Source organism: Rattus norvegicus, chromosome 15 (assembly GCF_036323735.1).
Source record: "Rattus norvegicus strain BN/NHsdMcwi chromosome 15, GRCr8, whole genome shotgun sequence".
Taxonomy (NCBI): Eukaryota; Metazoa; Chordata; class Mammalia; order Rodentia; family Muridae; genus Rattus; species Rattus norvegicus.
Genome location: NC_086033.1, coordinates 35,908,344 through 35,928,842, shown reverse-complemented (window position 1 = coordinate 35,928,842; position 20,499 = coordinate 35,908,344). Strand labels below are relative to the sequence as shown.

At 42.0% G+C, this 20,499-nt stretch overlaps 1 protein-coding gene across 2 annotated transcripts in view; it reads left to right on the top strand.

Moving 5' to 3' along the window:
• The first annotated feature begins 5,580 nt into the window (after window positions 1-5,580).
• Window positions 5,581-20,499, top strand: part of Xpo4 (exportin 4) — a 90,696-nt gene continuing 75,777 nt past the window's right edge. Inside the window, exon 1 of one of the 2 annotated variants that reach the window (NM_001395629.1) lies at window positions 5,581-5,663. In NM_001395629.1, coding sequence (NP_001382558.1) covers window positions 5,595-5,663 — 69 coding nt within the window. In that variant the 5' untranslated portion in view covers window positions 5,581-5,594. The remainder of the gene's footprint in view (window positions 5,664-20,499) is intronic. The other variant, XM_039093140.2, reaches the window with a different exon arrangement.

The window sequence follows — 20,499 nt, the reverse complement described above, 5'->3', positions numbered from 1 at the left end:
CACCCCTCCATGGTCTCTGCATCAGCTGCTGCCTCCAGCTTCCTGCCTAGACTGTCTTTAATGATGAACTGTGATGTGGAATGTAGGTTGATGTCCTTATGTAGGTGAAGGCATACACAAGCTAAAATAAGGCCTGGCATTGGATGAGAAGGAAGGGAGGAGGGAACAAAGTTTTAGAAGAAAAGGGAGAAGAGAAAGGGGCAGAGACAACATGGAGGCAGATGTAAAAGATCTATCCTCATGCATCTCTACATAGATACAGGTTGTTATAAATATTTCTTAAGGGATGGATTTCTATAGGTCAATTTATCTAATGTAGGTGGGTAGTTTATGTCTTTATCATTTGGTTGTGAGTTTATTGTGTGGATGTCTTATGGACTGAGAATTTAAGATATAAATCTGATTTTTTAAAGATTTATTTATTTTATGTATGTGAGTACACTGTTGCTGTCCTCAGACACACCAGAAGAGGCATCAGATCCTATTACAGATGGTTGTGAGCCACAATGTGGTTGCTGGGCTTTGAACTCAGGACCTTTGGAAGAGCAGTCAGTGCTCTTAACCACTGAGCCATCTCTCCAGCCCATAAATCTGATTGTTAACTTACAGTTTATTGAGTCATGATTTCACCGGGTAGTTGGAAGTTTTTACCTTAATTACCGGGGGGGGGGGCAGTTGCTGGGAGTGTGGGCAGAGTCCGTGGCGGGGAGCCATGATAGGCCAGCCCCATGCTGGACTTCTAGAGCTCAGATTTTACCGGAACCGTAGAGTATGCGGCTAGTAGAGAGCCACAAGGAGAGATACTAACTAGAGATAAATTATGATTACTTCCATATGGCCCTCTGGTGACAGAACTAACTGTAGAAACCAGTGTGGCAAGGTGCCACACTGGAACGGCTCGAGGACCGCCTGAGTCTAAGAATACTTGGGGGCAGCGTGGCGCCACTGAGATAAAGTACCACACAGTGCCATGTGGCCCAACGGTTCTGGCGCTAGTGCTAGCTTGGGATAAAAGGTTACCCATTTTTTTTTTTTTTTTTTTTTGGTTCTTTTTTTCGGAGCTGGGGACCGAACCCAGGGCCTTGTGCTTCCTAGGTAAGCGCTCTACCACTGAGCTAAATCCCCAGCCCCAAGGTTACCCATTTTTAAACATTTACTGCAACAGTGGAAGTGTTAGAAAAATTAGCCCTTCCCTTCCCAAGTTGCATTTTTTTCTACTTTTATTTATTTACTCTCCATTAGTTTAGATCCGGGATGGGTACAGCATCACACGGATTCCGTGTCCAGTGGCCTTTGCAGGAAGGTTGCTTCGGAATTTGGCATGGACCATGCCACTGTTTCTGTGGGCCTGAGTTACTTTTGCCCAGATCACTCTGGTTTTGTTTGGTTTGCCTCCAGGAGTCACTGTATTGTTTTTACTTTGTACACATAAGCACACCTCTTGCCTAAGTAGAACTCAGTTTCATCTCGGCCATAAACGCCTTCAATTTTAAGAACAGCCGTGCATTCTCTTTGGTTCCGGAGGCCTCGCTTGTAGCCAGCAAAAATGGCCTTGCACCACAGCCTTCCAGACATACTTGTTTTTTTTTAGAAGTCCTGTTCCCAGCAGGCCTCCAAGGGCGCCAATATGGCGGAAAGAGCCCCAAGTTGCATTTGGTTGTGGTGTTTCATCACAGCAACAGAACTTTGAGATAGGACAGTCAGACAAGGTGCTTGGAATAGTCTTTGATAAGAAGACTGGAGGGTTAGGGGTTGTAGCTCAGTGGTTCAGCACTTGCCTAGGACGTGTAAGACTTTGGAGGTGATCCCAGGCAAGACAAGAAAACAACAAAACAAGTCTCAAAGTGGAACTTGAGTTTTGTTGTGAGAAAAGTAAGATGTGAATCTTTTCTAGAGGCAGGGATCCTGCCATGAGTGAGGAATAGGGTTCTAGGTAGAATGCTCGCCTTGTGCTAGGCCCTGGGTTTGAGTCTGTGTAGTGTGAAGAGAATGACCTCATTGGGTTACATATTTGAATGCTTAGCTACCAAGAAGGATTAGGAGGTGGAGGACTGTTGGAGTAGGTCTGGCTTTGTTGGAAGAAGTGTGTCATCTGGGGTGGGCTTGAAGTTTTAAAAGCTCATACCAGGCTCACTCTATCTCCCTGCCTGCTGTCCGTGGGTCAGGATGTGATTCTCGGCTACTTCTCTAACAATATGCCTGCCTGCCTGCCGTTGCCATGCTCTCCACCATGATGGTAATGGACTCAACTCTGAAACTGTAAGTCAGCCCTCAATTACATAGTTTTTTCTTTCTATAATGTACTTATTTTTATGTGCACTGGTGTTTTGTCTATGCATGTTTATGTGAGGGTATTGTATTCTAGAAGTACTGAAAGACCCCCGGAGCGGGGAGACCCTCACTCAAGTCTCGGGATGATGCGACCCCCCAAGAACTCACGAGAGACCGATCTTGATGCAATCACATGAGGTTTATTGATAGGGACAACAGAAACCAGTGCACTGGGGTCGAGACTCGTATCCCACACAGGGGTAGAGGAGTTCGACCTCGAATGGTTGGAAGAAGGGGTATTTAAAGGAAAACCCATACCGAATCACAAGGAAGAACCTCCTGCTTCTCATGATTGTTCTTTAAGATTTTAATCTAACTTTATGGTTAACCAGTTCCTGCTACTATGGTCAGCTGCTATTATGGTTAGCTAGTTCCTGGAACAAAGTGGCTGAACCAGCTGGTGCAATTACTCTTTCTGTGATCAGCTAGTTCCTGGAACAGGCAGTTCCAGGGCCTGCTTTTGGCTTTAACTTTTGTCTAGGGGGCAATTTTAAACTTTTTCCTTTCCGTACAAACAGCTGTGAGCTGTCATGTGGGTGCTGGGAATTCAATCTGGGTTCTCTAAAAGAGCAGTTAGTGCTCTTAACCACTGAGCCATCTATCTCTTCAGCCCCACATACTTTCCTTTCTAAGACTTGCCTCGGTCATGGTGTCTCCTCATAGCAATAGAGCAGTGACTATGACTAAGACAGTGTTCCAGCACTGCAAAACGTTTATAAGTAAAATCTCAATCTTCTTCGAGTATTCAAGCACGTCAGTGACCAGTCTTAAAAACTGGGTAACACAATGGCAGAATATGTAACTTTTTTTGAAAAGATTTATTTATTTATTATATATAAGTACACTGTAGCTGTCTTCAGACACACCAGAAGAGGCATCAGATCTCATTACAGATGGTTGTGAGCCATCATGTGGTTGCTGGGATTTGAACTCAGGACCGCTGGAAGAGCTGTCAGTGCTCTTAAGAGCTGACAGTGCTCTTAACCATTAAGCCATCTCTCCAGCCCTAAATGTAACTTTTACTGGCCAACTGTAATTGTTATCTTGGAGGCTTACTGCTGAATAAACATCTTTTCTAGCTCTTTCTTTCTGAACTCTGGCTGGCTGGTTCAACTCTGCTGTTTTGGCCCAAACTCCTCTTCAAGCTTACAGATTAAAATGGTTTCTTAGCCTGACTGAAGTGCTCTGATTGGCCTCAAACTAACTCTGGCAATCTGTTCCAAACTTCTGCCTCCTTCTTATTCCCCGGCTCCTTCTGTCTTCTCCCTGCAACCTTAAAGAAACATAAACACAGTCCTAAAACCTAACTGAGAAGTGTACAAGAGCGAAAACATCATGAGACATATATGCAATATTAGAAAGTAGGAGAAGAGATAAAAATATTACTTACAGAGTGGATAGTTTTGTTTTATTTGAATGTGCATTGGTGCTTTGCCCTTATGCACCTGCCTTTGCACATCAACCATTAATCAAGAAACTGCCCCACAAATTTGCTCACAGGCTAATTTGATGCAAGTAATATTTCAGTTAAGACCCCTTCCCCTGTGTGTCCAGTTGATAAAAACCAACCAATACAGTGTATGTTATGGCTGTATGGAGGAGGACAAGGTTGCAGAGGTCAGAGGGCAGCTTTACAGTCAGTTCTCTCTATCTGCTGTGCATTTAGGACTGAAGTTAGGTCCTCACCCTAGTACTTCAAGCTCTTTATCTGCTGAGCCAATTGGCTGGCCCAGGTTCACAAAAATCTTAACAGGAAAAACACCATTAACAGCATTTTAACCAACTTTGCCATCTGGCAATGAAATGAAAGGCACTTTACTTCTCAAGCACTAAAACATATCACTAATTTACTCTCTCAAAACTACAGATGTGAAAAAACTCCAAACCAAACAAACAAAAACCAAAATACAACTGGTCATGCCTTTAATGCCAGCACAGAGGAGGCAGAGGCAGGTGGATCTTTGTGTTTGAGGCTGGCCTGGTCTACAGCGTGAATAGAAAAGTCCTGTTTTTGTTTTTGTTTAAAAGGCTCCGAGGGTGGGTGGGGTGAAGAGAAGAAATTACATCTGTTTCAATAGTGATGCAATTCTGGGGGCTAGATGGCTTACTGGTTAAAAGCACTGGCTGCAACTCCAGGGGACTCAGGGTCAATTCCCAGCACCCACAGGCAGCTTTCAACTGTCTATAACTCCAGTTCCCGGGGATCTGACACTCTCACACAGACATGCACACAAAACTCCAATGCACATAAAGTTAAAAATAAATCATTTAAAAATTAATGCAATTCTATTTCTGAGACACAAAACCTCAAAAGCGGGCTGGGTAGACTTACAAATCTCTGGGAAAACCAGGAAGACTTCAACAGAAGGAACTCACAAACGTGGATTTACCCCCAGAAAGCAGAACAGGCGATCAACAAAACTCAGAAAAGGAAGATGTCAGGTCGAAACAATAAAATGCTTCAACTAGACTACCTCTTTTGAACATTGAACTAGCTAAATGCCAGGTTCACCTCCCTGGACGTAGACTTACAAAAACAAAACCCTAAAGAACGGGAGAGAAGACAGCGCGTTGCAGTTACTGCAACGCACCTTTTCTCGCAGATTCTGTACTTAGCATTGCTATTATAACTTCTGAAGCACAAAGCTGTCGACAGCTGAGCTCTTACTGGATTCAGGAAGCCAGGTGATTAAGGAGAGGATTTCAATCAAGAAAACCAGGCGAGCCACCCTCGGATGCCCCTTCCTCACAGCAGAAGGAACCACGGAGCAGGAGGCACGAAACGCTGATTCTGGCCGTAGGCGCACCTTTAGGAGAGCGCTTCCAAGGCTAAGAAATCCTGCTCCACGATGGACAGCCTACGCTAGCGAAAAGAGCACGGCAGGACAGCCGCACCGTAACCGGCAGCTACAGGGCTGCGCGGCTTGGATCCAGGACCGCGCGGCCCGCACGCAGCAGGGAACCACGCATGCGCAGAGCCCAGAGCCGCGCGGGATGCCCGGCCACGGCTGACAGAGCCAACCGCCCGGCCTCGCCCGGTGCCGGCTGCCGCCGCTCTCATTCCAGCGCCGCGACCGGGATCACGCTTGTCTCCTCTCAGCTGCTCAGGACTCGGCGGTCCCGTCAGGCCGCTGAGGGCGCGACGCCGACGGCGGCTGCGACAGCCCCGGAGGCGCGAGAGGCGCCGGGGTCGCAGCGGCGATTGGCCGGCTGCGGCGCCTGCTCCCATAATGCAGCGCATGGCGCGTCATTGAAGAGAGACCATGATGGCGGCGGCGCTGGGGCCCCCAGAAGTGATCGCTCAGCTGGAGAACGCGGCCAAAGTTCTGATGGTGAGGACGCCGGGCCGGGAGAACCGCGGGATCAGTGGGACTCCGGCTGGCTCTCCCGGGTCAGGCCTGCTGTCCGCTGGGTTGGTGGCCGGGAAGGGCCTTGGGATGAACCCTGAAGTGGAGATGGTGGTGGCGTGGCGTAGGTTTCTCCATCCTACTTTCCTCCTTCTTGGTTCTTTACTTTCTAGTGCTGTGTACTTCCCTGACCGCCTTGTTTCTCAGCCTGGCATTGGGGTGTAGTGGTGTAAGATGGAGAGTTTCCTGTGCCCCCAGCTTCGCTTTATACCGCGCTGGACAGACTGGGTAGCAGAGCAAGCAAGGCACGGGATGAACCCCGCAGGACTTGGGTCAGGGAACATTCTTGGGACTGTGTGCATGACGCTGGGGAGTTGATTCTGTTAGGGGAGGGATGGCATAGTCTGGGTGCTGTTAGCAACCCTGGTTCCCTTGTGCACCGGGTCCCCTAGCTCTTTGCCTGACATGCAGGCAGTTCTGGGTAACCGCAGCAGGCGGCACGTGGACGGACCGGCAGGAGGGAGGGAGGCTAATCTTTAGGACCAAGGTCGTTGGGGCAAAACTTGGTTCAAGACTGAGCTCCTTGTGGGTTTCGCGTTTTGGAAAACTGACTCTGTGGTACTCATTAGCTGAAGTCTTAACAACTACCACTAAATAGTTTGATGAAGGTGTTTGAGCAGGACGAGTCCGAATTATAAACAATATTCTACACAGGGAGCAAAAGTAAGGATAAACTATGTTCAGTTACTCAATAAACTGTGTGTCTTAATGCTTGCTGGCTCAGCTTGATTTCTTTCTTTCATTCATTTTTTTTTTTGGTTGTAAATTATATGACGACTGCATTTGTAGATTTTTTTTTTAACGTAGAGGTTTATTACTTGAAATGACTTAGACTTTTTAACAACTTTTCCCCACATCTTTTTTTTTTTTTTTTTTTCCGGAGCTGAGGACCGAACCCAGGGCCTTGTGCTTGCTAGGCAAGCGCTCTACCACTGTGCTAAATCCCCAACCCGACTTTTTAACAACTAAATGCAGCCAGATTTTTTTTTTTAATCTGAACTTTATTACTTTAAGGGTAGTGTTAAGGATTGTTCTGGAGCATCATATTTAGATATTTTAGTTAAGACCTGGAGAGACGGCTCAGTAGTTAAGAGTACATGCTGCTCTTCCAGAGGACCTGAGCAGTTTCCCAGGACCTATGTCTGGTTCAGCCAATTTGTAACTCCAGTTCCAGGGGCATCTGCACTGACATGCATGTACCCATATTCATAATTAAAATTAATGTTAAAACATTTAAAAAACAATATTTGAGCCAATTCCAGAGTAGTTATTAGTACTACCCATTAAGTTTTGTCTTCACATACAATGTCAGATGCTTTGGCTTTTAGAAAGTGAGAAGAGGGGCTGGGAAGTTGGCTCAGGGGTTAAAGAGCACTTGTCCCTTTAGCCAGGACCTTGCTCAGTACACGTGATTTACAACGGTCCCTGACTCCAGTTTCAGAGTATCTGATGACCTCCTCAGGCCATGCAGATAAAACACATAAATCTTTTAAAAGTATGGAGTAAAAACTTAAGTTTAATAAAAGTTTACCAAAATCCTCAAATACAGCACCCCTGAAAATACCAGATTTCCTAGGGGATAGGGTACTGTTTTTAATTAGATTCTGGATCCAAAGAACAGTGCTCCAGTGTTTAAGTTGATAGGTCAGTTGATGGTGTTTAGCATTAGCCTGATGGAACTTAGTATTTGTGATTGGCAATGTATCGTTTCTCTTCCTGGTAAGGCTAATTTTTATCAACTGTTTAGAGATGGGTAAGAAAAATGATACTACTGTTGTGTTGAGTGCTAGAGTTTGGGTTCTATATTATGAGGCCTGTAGTAGCTTTGCACTGTCGAGAGAAACAGGTTCAAAGCAGTAGGTCACGAGAAATGTAGTGATGAAACTGATCCATTGCTTAGTTCACCAGATTCCCATTTCAGAATTTAGAATTCAGGCTAGGTTAGAACTCATTATGTTTGTAGCCCATGCTGGCCTTGACATTTTTGTGGTCCTGCTTCAGGCTTCAGTGCTGCATCACAGGCATGAGCTACAATCCTATCACTTTTTTTAAAAAAGATTTATTTATGTGAATACACTGTCGGCTGTCTTTGTTCACACCAGAAGAGGGCATCAGATCCCATTACAGATGGTTGTGAGCCACCATGTGGTTGCTGGGAATTGAACTCAGGACCTCTGGAAGAGCAGTCGGTGCTCCTAACTGCTGAGCCATCTCTCCAGCCCAGTCCTATAAATTTTTAACTGTTAATTTTTAGTTCAACATGTTATTTCTTTTTTTTTTTTTTTTTTTTTTTTTTTTTTTTTTTTTCGGAGCTGGGGACCGAACCCAGGGCCTTGCGCTTCCTAGGCAAGCGCTCTACCACTGAGCTAAATCCCCAACCCCCAACATGTTATTTCTTAATATGGTCCTTTTAAGGTTATGGAGTAAGATGTCAAGCACGAAGTATTATAACAGACCTATAGGGTGACAGATATATATAAAAGCTTAGTGAAATGGGTCACTGGGTAAAGGTTCTTGCCACCAAGCCTGTGTATGACCTGAGTTGGATCCCCAAAACCACGTGGTAGGAAAAAGATTTTTGTCTGAAAGGTATTAATAGGGGATGTTTTCTGTAAACACTGCTTGCTAGGAAATACATTTAAAGGTAGATGAGCTAGAATGGTCAAGGGCTATTGTAAGTTAGTCATGATAACCAAGTAAAGTTAGATAACTTTCTGAAAACCTTGTGGAAATGGGAAGCTGTTGTTTTGTTTTGAGACGGTCTTATTTTGTAATCTCAGCTAGCTTGGAATGCCCTGGGTAGATAAGTGGCCTGCCTCTGCCTCCAAGTGCTGGAATTAAAGTGTATACCACTGCACTCAATGGGGGAAAAGGGTTTTGTGTTGAGACAGGGCCTGTCCTGGAACTTGCTCTGTGGTCCATTCTAGCCTTGAATTTTCTGTCTCCTTGCCTCAGCCTCCTGAGTGCTAGGGTTATAGGTATGTACCACCTTGCCTGGAGAAGTATTTAAATACACGTCCCAAATTTGCTTGAGGATGGTAGCTGTTTTACAGAGTAAAACCAGTGCTAATATCCTATGCTAACATTCTCTTCATTGAGAGCTTTTTTGGCTTCAAATTTAATCATATTACCTAAATGTAGTCTTAAAACTTGATATCGAAAATACATATTATATCACAAATTATAGCAAAAATACTGGACTGTATTATTTTAAAGTAAATCAATATACAAATATTTCTCACCCCATTTCCTCTTCTTATGTAATCTGCACAACAGTTTAAATATTTTCCTTTTCCACTGGCTTTTACAATACATTTTATGGTTTTTCCTACTTTATTTATTCATTCATTTTTTTCATCAATGATGATATACTATGAGAATTATCCCTGACTTGTCCTAGCAATACCATTCTGAACAGTAACAACTCAAGCTATACAGAAGTATGGACTATGAGGGCAATTACAAATTCCCTGAGCTGTTCCTGCCACTCTTCAGCAATGGCTGTTTCTCCAGTCTCCATGTGGAACATCTCTAGCATTAGAAAAACATACATACAGGCCTACCTGCTATGGTAGCTAGAGCACTTAGGAAGCAGAAGAAGGAGAATCTCTGTGTTGGGACTAGTCTAGAGAGTTCTAGGACAGCCAAGGCTACAATGTAGGAGGACCCTGTTCCTAAGAACTAAAATAAAAAAACAGCAAACAAAAAATATATCAGGAAGAATACCCAAGAACTTAACCAAGAAAATAACCAAGAACTTTTTTGTTTTTAATTTTAAGACAGGGTCTCTATACAATCCTGTCCTGTCCTGTCCTGGAACTCACTACATAGACTAGGCTCACCTTGAACTTAACAGAGATCCACCTGCCTCTGCTTCCCAAGTAAGTGGTGGGATTAAAGGCATGCACCACCACACCTGTCCACCAAGAATATTTTTAAAGCAAAAATGAAGGGTCTTCAGACTCGACATGCCACTTACTAAAGTGTGCATAGAAACTACACTAACTGAACTGTGGGTGCACCGGCATGGAAGGAGTAGAATGTTGTAACAGGATTATCCAAAGCAAGTAATACGCTGGCGCTTTAAACCGTCAACATGAGGGGAATAGACTCTGCTGGTAGAAGTATAAAATAGGACAAATTATGATAAAAGGTTTGCATTGAGTTCCAGAAGCCTTAAAAATTCGTAAATTTTTTTCTCCTGCATTTATTCAGTCTATACAAGTAAACTGGTATTCTATGATAGTTAATGAAATTTTATGGAATTAAAAAATGTAGATCTGGGGGGAGGGGAGAAAAAAAGAAAAAATGTAGATCTAATAATATGCAGTGGGTGTTTTTTGAGGGGAGGGCACAGTTTGAGACCAGATCATTTTATGTAGCCCTGGATAGATCAGGCTGTTGCAGATTCACAGAGATCTCTGTGTGCCACCACGCCCAGCCTGATTTTTTTTTTTAGATTTATTTATTTATTTATTTATTTATTTATTTATATGAGTACAGTGTCACTGTGTTCAGACACACCAGAAGAGGGCATCAGACCCCATTACAGATGGTTGTGAGCCACCATGTGGTTGCTGGGATTTGAACTCAGGACCTCTGGAAGAGCAGTCAGTGCTCTTAACCACTGAGCCATCTCTCCAGCCCGATTTTTTTTTTTTTTTTAAATGGAAGGATCTGAGTGGACATGGAAAGATGTTCAAGTGAGGTAGAGGTACAGAAAAGAATTTGTCCCATTTTGGTTTCTTTAAAAAATACAAAATCGGGGCTGGGGATTTAGCTCAGTGGTAGAGCGCTTACCTAGGAAGCACAAGGCCCTGGGTTCGGTCCCCAGCTCCGAAAAAAAGAACCAAAAAAAAAAAAAAAAATACAAAATCTAGCAGAATATGGTAGTTCATGCCTTTAATCTCAGCACTTTGGGAGGTGGAGACAGGCTGGATCTCTGAGTTTGAGGTCAGCCTGGTCTGCCACTGCAAGCAGTAGTTCCAACCTTAGTGCTGTGGCTGTCTAATACATGTTATGGTGACTATTTTCATTGCTGCTTCATAACTAATTTTGCTACTGTTATGAATTGTAATGCAAATATCTGATATGTAAAAGGGTCATTCAACCCTTCAAGGGGTCTGGAACCACAGGCTGAGAACCACTGACAGTTCTGGGTCAGCCAAAGCTACATAGTGATACCCGGTCTCAAAAACCAAAAGAAAAGAAAAGAAGAGGAAGACGAGGAGGAGGAGGAAGAAGAAGAGGGGGAGGAGGAAGAAGATGACTGTGACCACTTGCATGTATTTGGGTCTCCATAGAACAGCACTGGAAGGTCTGCACTAAATTGTTCAGGATGGGAGTGGAGTGTGATTGATGTCGCAAGAGCCCCCAATTTCTGTTTTAATATATAATTTGAAATTTTTATAGTATAAAACATTACTTGAATCTACATGCTCTTAACTGCTATACTATCTCTTTAGCCCCCCCAGAATTAATTTTTTTAGTTGATAATTGTATGGGGGGGGGGACCAGGTGATGCTTAAATACATGCATTCATGTACATATATATTCTGTAATACTCAAATCAAGGTCTTTTATCCTAAAGAAAATTAGAAGTGTGTCATATTTTACACTAAGGCTGGGTTTGTAGTGTTGCATTTGTAGGTCAGGTTATTCTGTTTCCACAGATTTGTGTAATTGCCACTAGCTTAGCATAATATTGTCAACAAAATGCCTTTCAAGTGAGGAAAAGTTAATAGAAAGAAGATAGGGACTTATTCTGTATTCAGTTGTAATTGTGAGAAAAGTTAGGTCATCTCTAAATAACAATATTTTAGAGTAGAGCCTTTCAAAGTTTAGACTGTACAATCAGTCTTGGAGTGAGTGTAAAAATCCCAGATTCGATTGCCCTGTGTAGAGAAGCCCTGATGAAGTACAGTATTTCATTCTATATCCTGGTCTGTAGATCTGAAGACTCAGCAGACTTGTTGGCCCTGCTTTACATTCCTGCTGTGAAGCTAGTCCCACCAAGAGTCTTCTTTTCCTACCAGGGCTGGCTACGTAATTTGCAGGGCCCAGAGCAAATGGAAATGTTAAAGAGGAGATTGAGAGTGCTGCTGAAGGTCGCAAGTGCAAAGCATTTTCTTGTTAAATCTTTTATTATGAAGCAGGTGGCAGGAGATGGCTTAGTTGGTGAAGTGCACACTGGGCAAACACGAGGACCTCTCCATTCAGTTTCCCAAAAGCCAGAGACAGAAGTGCATGTCTGTAACTTAGCACTGGGGAGACGCAAACAAGCAGTCCCTGGAGCTTGTTTCCCAGCCAGTTTCAACAGTTGACGAGTTCTGGGTTCAAATAGACCTTGTCTCAAACAGGACAAGATGGAAAGCGGTAGAGGAAAACATCACCCTCTGGTCTCCACAAAACACCTGTGCGTGTGCATTAAGAAGAATACACTATGCACATGTATGTAATAGTAATTATGAGTAAGATCAGTCACAGGACATGGTATTTTGACATCACGATGTTTAAAAAATAATTACTACTATTAACTTTATATGTAAGGGTGTTTTGCCTATATGTATGTCTATGCACCGTTTGCATGCTGAGGTCAAAAAAGAGTGTCAGATTCCCTAGAACTGGAGTTTAAATAAGATTGTGAGCCACCTTATTGAGAATTGAACCTGGGTCCTTTGGAAGAGCAGTCAGTATTCTTTACACTGAGGCATATCTCCAGGCCTCATGGTTTTTATATAATATAGTTGATGTGATGTCTTGATTGGTCATGTCTTTCTATAAATGTATTAATTTCTTTTTGGTTGTATTTTGTTGTTTTCTTTTGAGGTAAGATATCACTATGTAGTCTTTCTGGCTAGCCTGGAACACAGAACTCTAGAGATACATGTGCCATGTGTTTTCAAAATTCTTTTCGCAAGTTCATCTTGAGAGTTGAAAGTGGCATCAGTGGCTCTTGCCAAACATCACTGCAGTTTTCTTCTTTCAGAAAGATATTTCTGCTGTGTGTCTGTTAGTACAGCTGCTGCATTTTAAAGGTAGTAACAGCGCAGCTTTCTAGTTAATTATTTTGAAGTATTAAGCACGTTTAGAGCTGATGATTCTTGCAGATTTTTATAAAATTTTTAACTATACAAATCAGTCTTATGTAAGTTTGAATTTAGTTTAGATGTAAATGTACGTAGTCTTTTTGTTTTTCTTCTGACAGCTGTTATTGGTAGAAGTCATATAGTACATTCTTAGAGAGTCACTACATGAGTTATAGAATTAAAAGTCCCTGATTATATATCTTGCTGTTTTATCTTCAGTTATAAGAAAATAATTTTGAACTTCTTCCTCATTAGAAATTAGGTCAGGTAAAATATCACCATAGGCCGGTGGGATAGCTACAGTGGTAGAGCTCTTACCCAGTGTGTATGAGGCCCTGTGTTTAAAACTAATTTCTCCATTTCTAAGCTTTTAGTTACTTGCTTTTTTTGGTGGAAATGCAAAACCAGTGTTTGTAAACTGAAGAATTCTAGTGATTCCTTGAAGTGATTAATTCTCTTTGTTCTATAATTTATTGACCCAAGTTCACCGAGTGTGGGTGACAGTTCCTGTCCAGGCGCTCAGGTTTTAGTTAGGGGTAGGGAGTAGGGTTAGGCCCTGGTGATAGATAGGCAAGATGGTTTCCCACTGTAGGTTCCTGCATAGTCTGTGTATGAAGTACCCTAGCATTTCACTGTTGCCAGTCAGTCCTAGGTCTCACCTCAGCCACCCGAGAGACCTTGGTCCCCCAGTTTACTCTGAAGTGTATACACACATAGTTGGTCACCATCTGTTTTAACAATTCATACATCTTGTTGTCTGTTGGGCTTTGCTTAGAAAACACAAGTTCCTAAGCACTTCAGGACATCAATAGTGATGAAAGTGGGGCCCTGTGTGACTGTATAGAATGCCCGCCCCTGAAGCCTGCTTGGCTCTTGCATTACGGAGCCATCCATCTGTCACCACTGATTGGCTCTCTTCCAGAGCCTTATTTATCTCTGTTCAGTTGACTTAAGATGCCCCTCTCTGACTTTTGCCTACTTAACACTTTATTTCTCTGTTCCTGTAGTTTATTTTGGTCTAGACTAATGAATGCTTGTTTGTGTCCCCCCTCCTCCCTCCCCCACTTTGGTAATGTTTTTAAGCATGCAGTGATGCACACTGTGACTGTTGATGACTGCTGCAGCTGGCACAAAGCCCCTGCAGCATTAAGGGGTCGTGTGAATTGCTAACTCACTTTCATCCTGCAGCATCAAACTTATGGAGGTCACATCATGTGCATTTGATAGTCATTTGAAGGGGGAAATATTTGAGCAGAGTACTGTAGGGGAAGGCAGATAGTGCTGTGAGAGAGTCTGGAGACAGACTTCGCAGGTTTGAACAGTTCCATTTTTCATCCAAAGGGCAACAGCAGGCTTTGGATAAGGTACTCACTTGCCACGCTTTCTTAGAGCCCTTCTCCTTCTGCCAATCTCTCTGACCCTCCACTTTTCTCAGTTCTTGCTGTTTTCCATCCCAACACAAGGCATTTCATAAACAGTTCATTCTGCCTAAAGAGTGTTCTTAGCTTTTCAGGGAAGCCTTTGTTGACCTGGAAGGTAAGATTCACCTTTTCTATACTGACCTACGTTCAGAACTGCCTATGTGTTATTTGATCAATACTGGTCTCCCTTGTTAGACTTAATATTTTTAGTTTGGACTTTTCTTTGAGGTTGATGTCTAGCACCTGGTACAAAGTTTGTCTTAGAGTAGTTGCTTTAGGATATGTTAATGAAGAAAAAAGTAATTAAATGCAGAAGGGAGTAGGATGTTGTGACCCGGAGGAAACAGGCAACTGTGGCCTGTACTAAGTCCTTTTTGTTTCCATAATTACCTTGAGTTTGCTCATTGGTGGGACTTAGGAGTTGTGGAAAGTAGTGAGATTCTGAACAAGGTTGGGGTAGGGAATATATTAATTTTAATTTTTTTAATGCCAAAATAACTAATGAAGGAGAAATGACTCTGTGTGTGTGTGTGTGTGTGTGTGTGTGTGTGTGTGTGTGTGTGTGTGTGTATACATATATTTGGGGAAGGTGAGAACTAATTCATCGAGCAGGCTTAGACTTTGTTTTCTCAACGTTCATCTTAAAAATTAATAAAAACTTTATTGTAATCTATAATATAGCCATGTTTTGGGCTAGAGAGATGGCTTAGCAGCTAAGAGCGTTGACTACTCTTCCAGAGGTCCTGAGTTCAAATCCCAGCAACTGCATGATGACTTACAACATCTGTATTGGGATCTGATGCCTTCTTCCGGTGTGTCTGAAGACAGCTACAGTGTACTCATATACGTAAAGTAAATAAATATTTAAAAAAATATAGCCATAGGTTTTTTTTGTTGTTGTTGTTGTTGTTGTTGTTTTTTTTTTCCTTTTTTTCGAAGCTGGGGATCGAACCCAGGGCCTTGCGCTTGCTAGGCAAGCGCTCTACCACTGAGCTAAATCCCCAACCCCAATATAGCCATGTTTAATTATGAAGTTATTTACTTTCACTATCAGGTGTCATCGTAGAAAAGTCACACTATGTATGTGTGTGTGTATGTGCGCGTGTGTGTAAAAGTACAAGTTGAAAATGTATTGAAGCTATGGGAATTAAAAGGCAGTATAATAAGGTCTAGAATGTCTGTTTTTGTTTGTTTTGTTAACAGTGATGGCTTATTTAGCAAGTTAGTTAGCCATGGTATCTGTTTCTCAACTATAGTAGGGTAATGAATGGGACTGGAGACTTGGCTGAGTGGCTAAAAACAGGCACGCTCTTGAAGAGGACCTAACTTCAGGTCCCGGCACCTATGTTAAGTGACTCACTACCTCCTTTAACTTCAGCCCTAGGGGAATCCTATACCTCTGGCTTCCAAGGGTACTTGTACTCACATACACACCCACACAGAGACATGATTACAATTGAAATAAATCTTACAAAATTAAAAAACAGGGAATAAAGCAAAATTGTCTAGTAAGTTTTTTCACTGCTCTGATAAACCTGTGTTTTCATCTTAACATTTTATAATTTATAATTAACATTTATAAGTTTTGTGTTTCAGTTTTAAAACTTAAGTTCTCCTATATATAAAGTGAGTTTATTACTTTGTACAATGTATATAAAGATCTGGTTTTGTTTCTTTCTTTTTTTTTTTTTTTAGATTTATTATTTATTTCTTGTTTGTGAGTACACTGTAGCTGTCTTCAGACACACCAGAAAAGGGCATCAGATCCCATTACAGATGGTTGTGAGCCACCATGTGGTTGCTGGGAATTGAACTCAGGATCTTTGGAAGAGCAGCCAGTGCTCTTAACCACTGAACCATCTCACCAGACCCTGGTTTTATTTCTTTAAGATATCTAATTATTACTGTTCCACCGCCAATTCAACTTTCCCTCATTGATGTGTCTTACTTTGGTCTGTAGCTGGGGAATCTCTCTGCTCTTCTGTTTTCCTTTTGCTTCTTGGGGTGGAGGGAGGTACGTGTGTTAAAATCTTTGCTCGAAGGCTAAGTTTTAACCATTCATTCTTTCAGAAGTGTCTGCTGCTTTGGCAAGCTTCTCCTTATCCTTTTTCAAAATTCTACTCTGCCCTTTTCATGTAGTTAAGATTGTACACCTGTAGAAACCTTGCTGAGATTTTTTTTTTTTTTAATTTCCTGTTATTCCCTTTCCCGGTTTCCGGGCAAACATCCCCCTAATCTCTCCCCCTCCCCTTCTTTATGGGTGTTCCCCTCCCCATCCTCCCCCCATTGCCGCCCTCCCCTCAACAATCTAGTTCACTGGGGGTTCAGTCTTAGCAGAACCCAGGGCTTCCCCTTCCACTGGTGCTCTTACTAGGATATTCATTGCTACCCATGAGGTCAGAGTCCAGGGTCAGTCCATGTATAGTCTTTAGGTAGTGGCTTAGTCCCTGGAAGCTCTGGTTGCTTGGCACTGTTGTACATATGGGGTCTCAAGCCCCTTCAAGCTCTTCCAGTTCTTTCTCTGATTCCTTCAACGGGGGTCCTATTCTCAGTTCAGTGGTTTGCTGCTGGCATTCACCTCTGTATTTGCTGTATTCTGGCTGTGTCTCTCAGGAGAAATCTACATCCGGCTCCTGTCTGCCTGCACTTCTTTGCTTCATCCATCTTGTCTAATTGGGTGGCTATATATGTATGGGCCACATGTGGGGCAGGCTCTGAATGGGTGTTCCTTCTGTGTCTGTTTTAATCTTTGCCTCTCTATTCCCTGCCAAGGGTATTCTTGTTCCCCTTTTAAAGAAGGAGTGAAGCATTCAGATTTTGATCATCCGTCTTGAGTTTCATTTGTTCTAGGCATCTAGGGTAATTCAAGCATTTGGGCTAATAGCCACTTATCGATGAGTGCATACCATGTGTGTTTTTCTGTGATTGGGTTACCTCACTCAGGATGATATTTTCCAGTTCCAACCATTTGCCTACGAATTTCATAAAGTCATTGTTTTTGATAGCTGAGTAATATTCCATTGTGTAGATGTACCACATTTTCTATATCCATTTCTCTGTTGAAGGGCATCTGGGTTCTTTCCAGCTTCTGGCTATTATAAATAAGGCTGCGATGAACATAGTGGAGCACGTGTCTTTTTTATATGTTGGGGCATCTTTTGGGTATATGCCCAAGAGAGGTATAGCTGGATCCTCAGGCAGTTCAATGTCCAATTTTCTGAGGAACCTCCAGACTGATTTCCAGGATGGTTGTACCAGTCTGCAATCCCACCAACAATGGAGGAGTGTTCCTCTTTCTCCGCATCCTCGCCAGCATCTGCCGTCACCTGAGTTTTTGATCTTAGCCATTCTCACTGGTGTGAGGTGAAATCTCAGGGTTGTTTTGATTTGCATTTCCCTTTCACCTAAAGATGTTGAACATTTCTTTAGGTGTTTCTCAGCCATTCGTTATTCCTCAGCTGTGAATTCTTTGTTTAGCTCTGAACCCCATTTTTTAATAGGGTTATTTGTCTCCCTGCGGTCTAACTTCTTGAGTTCTTTGTATATTTTGGATATAAGGCCTCTATCTGTTGTAGGATTGGTAAAGATCTTTTCCCAATCTGTCGGTTGTCGTTTTGTCCTAACCACAGTGTCCTTTGCCTTACAGAAGCTTTGCAGTTTTATGAGATCCCATTTTTCGATTCTTGATCTTAGAGCATAAGCCATTGGTGTTTTGTTCAGGAAATTTTTTCCAGTGCCCATGTGTTCCAGATGCTTCCCTAGTTTTTCTATTAGTTTGAGTGTATCTGGTTTGATGTGGAGGTCCTTGATCCACTTGGACTTAAGCTTTGTACAGGGTGATAAGCATGGATCGATCTGCATTCTTCTACATGTTGACCTCCAGTTGAACCAGCACCATTTGCTGAAAATGCTATCTTTTTTCCATTTGATGGTTTTGGCTCCCTAGTCAAAAATCAAGTGCCCATAGGTGTGTGGGTTCATTTCTGGGTCTTCAATTCTGTTCCATTGGTCTATCTGTCTGTCTCTGTACCAATACCATGCAGTTTTTATCACTATTGCTCTGAAATACTGCTTGAGTTCAGGGATAGTGATTCCCCCTGAAGTCCTTTTATTGTTGAGGATAGTTTTAGCTATCCTGGGTTTTTTGTTATTCCAGATGAATTTGCAAATTGTTCTGTCTAACTCTTTGAAGAATTGGATTGGTATTTTGATGGGGATTGCATTGAATCTGTAGATCGCTTTTGGTAAAATGGCCATTTTTACTATATTAATCCTGCCAATCCATGAGCATGGGAGATCTTTCCATCTTCTGAGGTCTTCTTCAATTTCTTTCTTCAGAGTCTTGAAGTTCTTATTGTACAAATCTTTTACTTGCTTGGTTAAAGTCACACCGAGGTACTTTATATTATTTGGGTCTATTATGAAGGGTGTCGTTTCCCTAATTTCTTTCTCGGCTTGTTTCTCTTTTGTGTAGAGGAAGGCTACTGATTTATTTGAGTTAATTTTATACCCAGCCACTTTGCTGAAGTTGTTTATCAGCTTTAGTAGTTCTCTGGTGGAACTTTTGGGATCACTTAAATATACTATCATATCATCTGCAAATAGTGATATTTTGACTTCTTCTTTTCCGATCTGTATCCCCTTGACCTCCTTTTGTTGTCTGATTGCTCTGGCTAGAACTTCAAGAACTATATTGAATAAGTAGGGAGAGAGTGGGCAGCCTTGTATAGTCCCTGATTTTAGTGGGATTACTTCAAGTTTCTCTCCATTTAGTTTAATGTTAGCAACTTGTTTGCTGTATATGGCTTTTACTATGTTTGGGTATGGGCCTTGAATTCCTATTCTTTCCAGGACTTTTATCATGAAGGGGTGTTGAATTTTGTCAAATGCTTTCTCAGCATCTAATGAAATGATCATGTGGTTTTGTTCTTTCAGTTTGTTTATATAATGGATCACATTGATGGTTTTCCATATATTAAACCATCCCTGCATGCCTGGGATGAAGCCTACTTGATCATGGTGGATGATTGTTTTGATGTGCTCTTGGATTCGGTTTGCCAGAATTTTATTGAGTATTTTTGCGTCGATATTCATAAGGGAAATTGGTCTGAAGTTCTCTTTCTTTGTTGGGTCTTTGTGTGGTTTAGGTATAAGAGTAATTGTGGCTTCGTAGAAGGTATTCGGTAGTGATCCATCTGTTTCAATTTTGTGGAATAGTTTGGATAGAATTGGTATGAGGTCTTCTATGAAGGTCTGATAGAATTCTGCACTAAACCCATCTGGACCTGGGCTCTTTTTGGTTGGGAGACCTTTAATGACTGCTTCTATTTCCTTAGGAGCTATGGGGTTGTTTAACTGGTTTATCTGTTCCTGATTTAACTTCGGTACCTGATATCTGTCTAGGAAATTGTCCATTTCCTGCAGATTTTCAAGTTTTGTTGAATATAGGCTTTTATAGTAAGATCTGATGATTTTTTGAATTTCCTCTGAATCTGTAGTTATGTCTCCCTTTTCGTTTCTGATTTTGTTAATTTGGACACACTCTCTGTGTCCTCTCGTTAATCTGGCTAAGGGTTTATCTATCTTGTTGATTTTCTCAAAGAACCAACTTTTGGTTCTGTTGATTCTTTCTATGGTCCTTTTTGTTTCTACTTGATTGATTTCAGCTCTGAGTTTGATTATTTCCTGCCTTCTACTCCTCCTGGGTGTATTTGCTTCTTTTTGTTCTAGAGCTTTGAGGTGTGCTGTCAAGCTGCTGACATATGCTCCCTCCTGTTTCTTTCTGCAGGCACTCAGCGCTATGAGTTTTCCTCTTAGCACAGCTTTCATTGTGTCCCATAAGTTTGGGTATGTTGTACCTTCATTTTCATTAAATTCTAAAAAGTCTTTAATTTTCTTTCTTCCTTGACCAGGTTATCGTTGAGTAGAGCATTGTTCAATTTCCACGTATATGTGGGCATTCTTCCCTTATTGTTATTGAAGACCAGTTTTAGGCTGTGGTGGTCTGATAGCACGCATGGGATTATTTCTATCTTTCTGTACCTGTTGAGGCCCATTTTTTGACCAATTATGTGGTCAATTTTGGAGAAAGTACCATGAGGAGCTGAGAAGAATGTATATCCTTTTGCTTTAGGGTAGAATGTTCTATAAATATCTGTTAAGTCCATTTGGCTCATGACTTCTCTTAGTCTGTCTACGTCTCTGTTTAATTTCTGTTTCCATGATCTGTCCATTGATGAGAGTGGGTTGTTG